This window comes from Oncorhynchus gorbuscha, linkage group LG17 (assembly GCF_021184085.1).
Source record: "Oncorhynchus gorbuscha isolate QuinsamMale2020 ecotype Even-year linkage group LG17, OgorEven_v1.0, whole genome shotgun sequence".
NCBI classification, from domain to species: Eukaryota; Metazoa; Chordata; class Actinopteri; order Salmoniformes; family Salmonidae; genus Oncorhynchus; species Oncorhynchus gorbuscha.
This window is the reverse complement of record NC_060189.1, coordinates 45,012,575-45,022,584: the sequence shown is the minus strand read 5'-3', so window position 1 is coordinate 45,022,584 and position 10,010 is coordinate 45,012,575. Positions and strand designations below refer to the sequence as shown.

Here is a 10,010-nt window from a genome sequence, read left to right as displayed (position 1 = left end):
AGATCTGTGGTATAGCACGATTGAAATTTAAAAAGGTAGCCTAATGTCCGATTGAGCCGAGATACACAGCGTTTACCATGAATGCAGTCTCCATTAATGCGGGAACATTATCTTTAAAATTTCCATCCTGCTATACCCTGGATCTTCTGCAATACAGATTGAATCAAGCCCTAATTGAGGTACACCACCTTTTAAATCAAATGTGCCTAATGTTCAGAGATACAAAAATGACACTGCTTTGCCCATAGACACTGAAGACATAAATGAACAGGTCAATAGCAGCTTTCAAGAATTCCTTGTTGAAATTTTTATTATTGAATTACGAAATTAACAAACATTGCGACACATTGCTGTTTTGTTTGTTTCGATTCATTTTAAAACAATTAAAGCATTTGGAAAAATAAGAAATAGTTTTCAAAAACAGAAGACATGTACTGTAGAATATCTCAAGTTGATGGCTTTCCTATGTGTTTTTAGGGCCTCAAGACTCGAACAGACAAGAAACTGACAATTACGTTTTGTTCTTTTTTCTTGGTCTGCAATTTATCCCAAAGCATGATGAGTTGTCCAAATGCCATCATGTGATACTATAACCATCCAAACAAAGATCAATAAGTGATGCGACTAGTCCACAACAACAGCAGCACTGCTTTTTACATCTTATTTGCTGCACCCAGCACAACAAATGTTTCAGTCCGTCTTCTGTCCTGTGATCACCACAATGGTCATTACCCCACTGGCCATGTAAAGAATGTTTGAAGTAAACAATGTCTGAAATATTGCAATTCTATCCATTTCAGTGCTTGGTATCCTTAACCCTCTGCCCCATAAAAAAAAACACACAAGTGTTCTTTCACCATTATCCTCAAGACATTCCTCTTCCACCTCAGGCCAGCTGTAAAGAAAATCTCATTTGTCCCATCAGTCAAAAGGAATTGAAAAGTGCATTGTTTTTGCTATGGGTCTGAAATGGCCACAATGGCCAGTGAACAGGTTACAATGTGCTTGTTGATATAGGGTCACCTGCACACATATCGGTGTTGCCCCTTATAAGAACATTAATGATGAAATTACAAAATTATGTAGCCAGTGTTACTACTATTACCATGTTTTCACACCACAGTAGCATCTGAAAAGTTCAACCAGACCACTCCTTTAGTACAAATGATATACAGATGTCTTTTCTTGGTTTCGAAACCTACCCCATTGCAAGGGAATATTGAGTTCACTGGGCAATATCCAATCCCCTTTTTCTGACAAAGCCAGAGTTTGTTACAGGCGAGAGGAAAAGAATGCTGATACAAAACAAATGGATAACTTTCAATCAAGCTCGAGTGTCTGGTTGAACTTTCCATCAGTAGTGGGGGTATAAGGAGTTGCTCACAATAACCTCAATGGTCAAACTGTCTTGGTGAATGACATTTTAGAAGTAGAAGTCCTCAGATATCACTCTAGCATTTAAACCAATGCTGCGCCTTAAAATACATTTTATTCAACCACCACACAGAAGAGAAATCCCTCACAATGTAAATCGCACAAACTTGTAATAAATGCATAATATAGTTCAGGTACGTTACTGAGGAAAACATCAACACGATGGCCATTGATACTATGATCAATTTTAGGAATAGACTGGTGACAAACAAGGCATTGAGTAAAAATTGGCTCTTTTCCTATGAGACACTGCAGCTTTACAGCTCACCCAGTGAACCATTTTTGCTGTTCTACAGGCAGATCAGAAGACATCAGAACGCAAGGACACATTTAGAAAATATTAGCACACGCCATAAATACAAGTAGATATGGAAATAGTCAGATATTTATGAACATACTGTCTTTTGAAATCTCTCCATTGTCTCTGTATCCCTCCTTCAAACAGGAGGGATGTCAGGAAAGGATTTCTCATTTAATGATTTATTGGTAAATTGATTGTAGGAGAGTGCAACTGTCACCAGATGGCTTTACTTAATGTTGATCTAAAAATGTCTTGCTTTCCACAGTTTGCCCCTCATATGAATGGCTTTGCTGGCATTTCTCACCTCCATGTCATCTGTTTATTGCTCAACAAGCAAATTGAGGTGCTGGAGTTGAAATGAAGGGCTGACACTGGCTGGTACAGGGGAACACATTTGGGTATACATTTTATTCGAGTTAATGTCACTGACGCGTATGAGAAAAACAAGCGGCTTAGCCCTTGAGGGTTCCTGATGGCAAGAACACAGCTCACGGTTGGCTTGGTCCAGGTTTGTGTGTGCTTTTTGTCTGCCAAGTAGGGGGGGCGCTGCTCACCCTCCCCCACAAAATCACCATAACTGCCCCTGCTCAGAGGGCCAGGAGGGTGGGCGAGTTGAGGGAGTCCGAAGACTGATCCCCGCTGCTGCTGCTGCTGCGCAGGTGAGCCTTCGAGCAGGACTCAGAGGATGGCGAGGGGCTCTCGGGCTCCAGCATGCTGGGGTAGGTGAATATGAGGCTGGGGACGCTGGGTGTGGATGCTGGGGTGGAGGCTGCCACCACCGGGGTGTTGAGGCTGTCACTATCGCAGAAGATCCCACTACCTCCCCCAAGACAGATAGGCTTAATGACAGAGCGCTGGGACTTTCCTTCCACGTCGTCTTCTTGAGGTTCTTGCTTCACCACAACGGTGTTGATGGGGCCTCGGGGACACAGACTGTTGCGCATGGTCAGAGGGAGAGGGGCACACTGCTGCTGGTGGTGGCCCCTCTGGTGGCGATCGTTGGGGGGCAGCTTGCACATGGGGTTGTGGGCCACCAGAATGAACTCCAACTTGTCCTTCTCCTTCTGCAGTGTCTCTATCTCTTTCTGTAGATCAGACTTTTCTTCCTCCAGTTCCTCAGTCTCCTGTAAACCACAGCAACAAAAAAACAGCAGATAAGGACACTTATCTTCAGTATCTGAAGGGTTCATATTCAGCTCAATTACAATTCTGGTGTATGGATTAGACAGCAAAGCCCCAACCACTGTTTAAGGTTCACATTATTAAGTTTCTGCATCACCTAATGCTACCACAAGAGGTCACCATGTCACCAAAAGAACCCAAAGCACATTGTACAGTGCCTTCAGAAAGTATTCATAACCCTTTGCTTACTCCACATTCTGAATTAAAAATGATTAGACGCAATACCCCATAATGACAGTGAAAATATGCTTTAGAATTTAGCAAATTTATTGAAAATGAAATACAGAAATCTCATTTACGTCGGTATTCACATCCCTGAGTAAATACTTACAGCGGTGAGTCTTTATGGGCAAATTCAGAGCTTTCCACACCTTGATTGTGCAACATTAGCCCATTATTCTTTTCAAATGTATCATTGCTAGACAACCATGTTCAGGTCTTGCCATAGATTTAAGTCAAAACTCAGACACAGGAACATTCACTGTCTTCTTGATAAGCAACTCCAGTGTAGATTTAGCCTTGTGTTTGAGGCTATTGTCCTGCTGTAAGGTGAATTAGTCTCCCAGTGTCTGGTGGAAAGCAGACTGAACCAGATTGTCACTCTAGGATTTTGCCTGTGCTTAGTTCCGTTACGTACATTTGTAATCCTGAAACTCACCAGTCCTCAACTATTAAAAGTATACCCATAACATGACGCAACCACCACTACGCTTGAAAATATTGAGTGATACTCAGTAATGTGTTGGATTTGCATCAAACAGAACACGTTGTATTCAGAACAAAAAGTGAATTGCTTTGCCATATTTTTTTTTTGCCTATTTTCTTTAGTACCTTGTTGCAAACAGGATACATGTTTTACAATATTTTTATTCTGTACAGGCTTCCTTCTTAGTATTGTGGAGTAACTACAATGTTGATCAATCCTCAGTTTTTTCCTATCATAGCCATTCAGCTCAGTATCTGGCCTCATGGTGAAATTACTGAACGGTTTACTTCCTCTCCGGCAACCGATTCAGGAAGGACGGCTGTATCTTTGTAATCACATGGTGAATTGATACACCATCCAAAGTGTAATTAATAACTTCATCATGCTCAAAGGAATATTCAATGTCTGCCTTTTTTTATTTTGAACCATCTACCAATAGGTGCCCTTCGTCAGGCATTGAAAAACCCCTGGTCTTTGAGGTTGAATCGGTGTTTGAAATTCACTGATCAACTGAGGGACCTTACAGATGTTTGTTTGGGTACAGAGATGGAGGTCATTCAAAAAAATCATGTTAAAACTATTGTATTATTGCACAGTGAGTCCATGACACTTACACATTCTTACTCCTGAACTTATTTACATAATTCCACTGACATTATGGGGTATTGTGTGTACCAGTGACAAAAACAAACTCAGTTTAATCCATTTTAAATTCAGGCTGCAAGACAACATTTGGAAAACGTCTAGGGGTATGAATACTTTCTGAAGGTACTGTAAGTTTGCTAAGGAAAAGAGTTGATACAGCAAAAGGGCAATCAATACACATCTTGGCGGTGTGCCCGTTATCCTGATACTAAAAGTAATTACTATTACAACTTTGTCCAAACAAAAAAACACATTCATGTTTAAGGTTGTTGTTCTCAGATGGAGCTACATGATGTAACACGCAAAACACAGCGCGTTTCCTCTAGCGTAATGTGTCATTAATGTGTCACGGACCCAGCAGACAAAGACAGACCCTTAAAACCTGTAGTCACCAGATCAGGAGGGCAGAAAACAGATAAGTCACAGGCCTGTCTGAGAACTTTGTCTCCAACACAAAGATATGAGAAAGTAGGAAACAAACTAGCAGCCCCCCCCCCCCAAAAAAAAGAGCAATAGAACAAGAAAGATCATAAGTTTGCTGACATGGCTGGAATATGACACTTCCTTATTTGGTGATTCAACTAAGAGTCGTGTGTGGTGGAGGGAAGGCGTTTTTGCTGGAAGCAGTTGGGGGGAGTTGGAGGGTATAGCCATGGATTCGTCAAAATTGCATGGGATAGTAAGAAATGAAACTCCCACTTTATTAAACATCTCCCATTCATAATGACAGCCGCCTGCAGCACATTCCTTTCCTGTTTCTTTTGTAATTGAGCTAATGAGTCTAATTAGTGCTGTCTGCTTAGCTAGGAGGGTTAGGGCCCAGCCCTGTCCACAGCTGTCTGCACCCAGACAAAAACCCTTACATCCACTGTCAGCACGACTTAGTGCTAATAGCTAAAGTCCTCCGAGACCTAGACAAACCAGTGTCGCGAGGTTCTGGTTTGAGGTTGACTCATAAATACGTGCAACACTGTTTGAGAAGTGTTAGTGAACTGAGCTGAACATGAAACTGTCCTGCACAAGTGAATATATTTTTCCCCCCTTTGATGCCTCGTTTGTACTGCAAGTGCACAACATATGAAGAATTGTAGCAACTAATTTGACAAACAGAGTCTCTGGAATTTAAACTGACAGGGGTGTGTGTATGTGCGCATGCATGTGCGTACGCGTAGGAGAGTGTGTTGTGCAGTTGTCTAACTAACCCCTTGGAGCATCTCGGTGAGCTCTCGTCTGCGATTGCGGCACTTGGCGGCTGCCAATTTGTTCCTCTCGCGCCTCACCCTCCTCTTCTCCTCTTCCTCAGGGGTAAGCTGAGGGCAAAAAGAACACTGAGTTGTCATTAACACTTAAGCTGAACAGAACAAACAAGTAGAGAAGCTTTGGGTTTACAACTATAAGCCATCTTCAAAATGGCCAAATTCCTCACATCTTGGTACTTTGAAAGTAGAACCGTTTTACAATATTAGAAGATATTTTAAAATGTTGCTTGCCGCCACAAGATGCTCTCCACACATAAGTAACTTTTGAACACAAGCATCTGTACACTTGTGGTCCTCACCTGCTCATCTCTCCTTCGTCGTACGCGGGTGTCCCCGACAGAGCGTATGACACCCGGGCGGGCGAGGGCAGTGTGACCCAGGAGCCCTGGGCTGTTGGAGAGGTGGTGGCTGTAGGGGTGGGAGCGTGAGTAAGGGTTGGACATGGAGGTGATCACTGTGGGCTGCACCATCCACTGCAGGTCCTGGCTGGTCGTTATGGCGTTAATCGTGGGGATGAAGGCACTGCTAGAGCCAGGCATGTCGGCCCGGTATTTCTAGATACAGGAAAGGTAGCAAAGAGAAAGGGAGATTGGGAGAGGGAGAAAGAGGGCAGATCAGGAGAGAAATGGTGAGTGGATGATTTCAAGATGACAATTGATCTTTGCTTACTATTGCAACCTCTGACATTTTCCCGGGAAGCTCAATTCAACCACTGCCAAAATCAAACTGTTTCTAATACAGACTAAAATTAAACAGCTATAACAATTGCTTCATGTGAAGCTGGTAAAATTATATTTGTAGTGTAGCTAGCCACTGAATGACTCTGAATTCCCTGCCAGCATGCAATTTGAGCCAACTAGTGCTCTCAAATCATATCGACAGCAGATGGGAGTTATATTCATAACATTGCCAACTTAGCTAGCTAACCTACACCTTAAGAAAACAATATATATTAAGTGGCTAGCTAGCTAGAATTAGCAACATTTGGAGGTCAATGAGACTAGCTAACCAGCTGGACTAGCAAATAATGTAACAAAAGTATAATTTCAGATTTTAAAAATACTCCATGAACTGGCTCTGAATTTCAGGAATCACAGTTACTCCTGCAGCACTGTTAAATTATTCAGCCATTTAAAAACTTAGATTTAAAAAAAACTTTTAAATCAGCCTTCACAGGCTTTCAAACTATTTTTAAAAAGTGAGCTTGTCCTTGTGGTGGACTCGACTATCCATTGGTTGCCCAAAATTCTGGGGCAGGGCCTAGCAAGTAAGTTCTGTGTGTCAACTCTAGGGGAAGACTCATCATTTTATTGAAGTAACATACCAACATGGTGACTATTTCACAGATCTCAATTTCCATTCATTCTTTTGTTCTCCACTTGTTATAGCAGAAGAAAAACACCACTTGACATGTAGGCTATTTGACTGCTATTAATTTCCAAGCCCTGTAGCTTAACCACCTTGAACACAGGTCACCCACTCTTAATCATACTCACAAATCCTCTACATTGAAGCCTACTGTAGTAGTGAATCACTGACTCCACACACAAACACTGTCTAGATTTGCCTGTTTAACCCCCGGAGTGGCAGTCAGTGACACATTCAGTGAATCATGGCGGGAAAGCCCGTAGTGCTGCTACTGCCTCCATCTTACTATGGCTATAGGAGAGAAGAGCTTAGTTGCATCAATCAGCAAGTCATCTGGTGAGCAAATTGGTATGGAATTGTACATCTCTGGAAAAAAAATACAATCCATGGAGAAAGGTGTGATGACTAGTTTATTCCTGTCAGAAAATGTGATAGTTGTTTTGCATTGGCACTGATAACACTGGATAGGCCCATCTCTTTCCATATACAAGTGTAACCTATCTAATAAAATAGATTATATGAATAGATTCAATAAGACATCAAGGTTACTTGGGTATCTGAAGACTATAACGCTCATAAGACTGACACATTTTACCAACATTGTGAGTTGCAAGCACAGAAGTGACCATCTGAGGCAAAATATAGTAGAGGCCTACTAAATAAAGCTTACTCTTTCTTAAGCCCTCATGAGGCACCTTTATGATGATAGACTTAAAGGCTATGATAGACTTAAAGGATATGACACCAGTGAGCGTGTCCATTGTACAGACAATTCACCCATTATGTTGTGATGAGTCATGTTGGGGATATGTAACGCATGTCGGTCAGTTCCAGTAAGGCGGAAGCGGTATTATATTAGGCTAGAGAGAAACCAGGTCCCCCACCAATACATTCCAGAAGTGAGGCAACAGTGAAAATTCCATTGCAATCATAAATCCCAGTGGCAGATAACTAACCAGAAGGTAGAGCTATAAATTGAGTAATCTAATGGTTGGTTACAATCAATTGAGGTGCCTGTTGTCACACGGAGAGGTCATACATTTCTGGTAAAGAGGGGGATATGAACATATGTCAAGGAAGGCGATTGTGCAAACTTAATTTTAGAGACAATAGGTGAATCGACCGTTGGTAAACTAATTAAAATGCATGAAAAGCACCATTGTTTGGAAACATTTCTGGTGCGGGGTCCAAATAAAACACAGCCAACACGTTTCATGGCACCGAGATTTGTCTCCAATAAGCTATCATGTCAGTCCTTGTGCCCCGGGAAACTTTCCCCGCTTTCCCGGATTCTGGTCCTTAATAACATACTGGGACTTGACCACTGCTGTAAGAGAAAAAAGACCACTTACTCGAACAGAATACTTGTCCTCCGCCCCCAGAAAACTAAAAGGATGTCAAATTCCAGCAACCTTTACCTGCATAATACTAAACCCTTCCAGGGTAGAGAAAGCACCAACGGCAACGCTTGACTATCTCGAAGCTGATGTAACCCATACGGTCATTTGATGTATAGGCTCATTTCAAAAGACCAACTTAAACTAAGACCAGTCCAGCTATTGTGCTTCCGCACGTCAACTGGTTCCATTTGGCAGAAGCAGACAGTCATGACAAAAATCCCAGAATTGGCACCAGTCTTCAGCGTGATAGCCTTGACAATACTGTAACTACGCATCAAGTTAGGCCTACCAATCGAAGAGTGCGTCAATGGGTAGAAACTCAGACAACTGCAGTGACATTTAGATACAATGAAACTCAAATTAAGCTAATGATAGTTGTGAATACCAATATTTTCATTTGAGAGAAGAGAAAATATATAGTGTTGGTTACCTGGTAGCTTGAGGTTGAGATTGGACTGCCGATCGTGCTGCTGCCGCTCGTGAATGACTCTGGCTGGGCCGGAGAAGTGCTGCTGCCGCGGGACGAGGTGTCGTAGTTCACGGAGTAGTCCTGGTACATGATCCAGGAAAGAGGACGATTTCTGTAGATGATATGAGCTCCGACGCTCTCAAAAAAAAACGAAGTTGACTTGAACAGTCTTTAAAACACTGAGAACCCTCACAAAATTCTCAAAATAGCCTGACTATTAGTGCAATAAATCCAGTCTCTTCGAAATGAAACTTAAGGCAATTACCAAGAAGTAAAGCTGTTTTGTCCACTCCAAAATAATTCTCTCCTTGAGAATAACTTCAGCTATTGTTCTTTCCTCCACTGCTAGCCTATTCGGGTGTGCTACAAGAGCCAACTTCAAGAAAAAAAAGTAAGCAGGACACCTACTTTCTCTGTCAAAACAGAGTTGACGGAGAATAGACCCGTTTTGCGTGTGAGTCACAGACAGAAGCTTTGTTTGCTTTCCACCTCAGCATACTCTATAGAATCCCTTCCCCAAGACACATTTATTTCAACTATCCCTTGGAACTGTTCTGTATTTCTTTCCATATCCCTTCACCGAACTCGCTAAGATGACTCACTCTAATGACAATACGAACAAATGCAACCGCTTATCAACGCTAACGGCTTCCACGTCACAGTCCCTGGGCGTAGACACTTCACTTGGGAAGGGGTTATCACAGCTAAGATTGTAAAAATCAGCAGACAGTATCGTAAATCAGTTTTATTGTTTATACATTACATAGTTAAAGGGGATTTATTATGTTTATGCTAAATGTTTATGCACATGTATATAAAATCCGTTGGAGGTGAGATACACCGTTTGTCTGATTTGGTTCGGTCCATTGACGCATGTTTCCTGAAATGGGCAGTTGCGTCAGAGGACACGCGTGTGGGTTTCCTTGGTAAAGACACGTCAGAGACTGGAAGGGATTACCTCCCCTCCTTCAACGCACTTTCTCATCTCTTGCTCTAGGGAAAGGGTCTCTGGGCCGCACAGTGCAGGTCTATGCAGTTAATCACCGAATGTTATATCTTTATCTTGCAGTCCTTGTAGATTTTCATTTCATAACTATTCAAAGTGTTTGAAGCTTTTTATTTTTACCGAAGAGAGAGAAAGAGAGAGGGAGAATGCAATCGAGAGAGATGATATCCCTTGAAAAAAAAATCGCAGCTTCAGTATGTCAATTCTTGCCCTTATGTGTAGCCCAAGTAACATATAGAT

The 10,010-nt window shown here is 42.0% G+C and overlaps 1 protein-coding gene across 1 annotated transcript; it reads right to left on the bottom strand.

Moving 5' to 3' along the window:
- Positions 1–292: 292 nt before the first annotated feature.
- Positions 293–9,386, bottom strand: LOC124001808 (fos-related antigen 2-like). Its single transcript, XM_046308893.1, has 5 exons — positions 9,030–9,386; positions 8,726–8,902; positions 5,827–6,081; positions 5,471–5,578; positions 293–2,859 (listed from the first exon to the last, which is right to left on the bottom strand). The coding sequence occupies exons 2-5, from the start codon at positions 8,852–8,854 to the stop codon at positions 2,323–2,325; spliced, it is 1,029 nt and encodes a 342-aa protein (XP_046164849.1). The 5' UTR covers positions 8,855–8,902; positions 9,030–9,386; the 3' UTR covers positions 293–2,322.
- Between the last annotated feature and the right edge of the window lie 624 nt (positions 9,387–10,010).

Bases quoted from the DNA above. Each gene is read 5' to 3' on its own strand.
- LOC124001808 (XM_046308893.1), bottom strand. From the start codon at position 8,854: ATGTACCAGGACTACTCCGTGAACTACGACACCTCGTCCCGCGGCAGC. The intron at 6,082-8,725 runs GTAACCAACACT...TCCTGTATCTAG, and splicing joins TCTCAACCTCAAGCTACCAG to AAATACCGGGCCGACATGCC. The intron at 5,579-5,826 runs GTGAGGACCACA...TTTTGCCCTCAG, and splicing joins GACGAAGGAGAGATGAGCAG to CTTACCCCTGAGGAAGAGGA.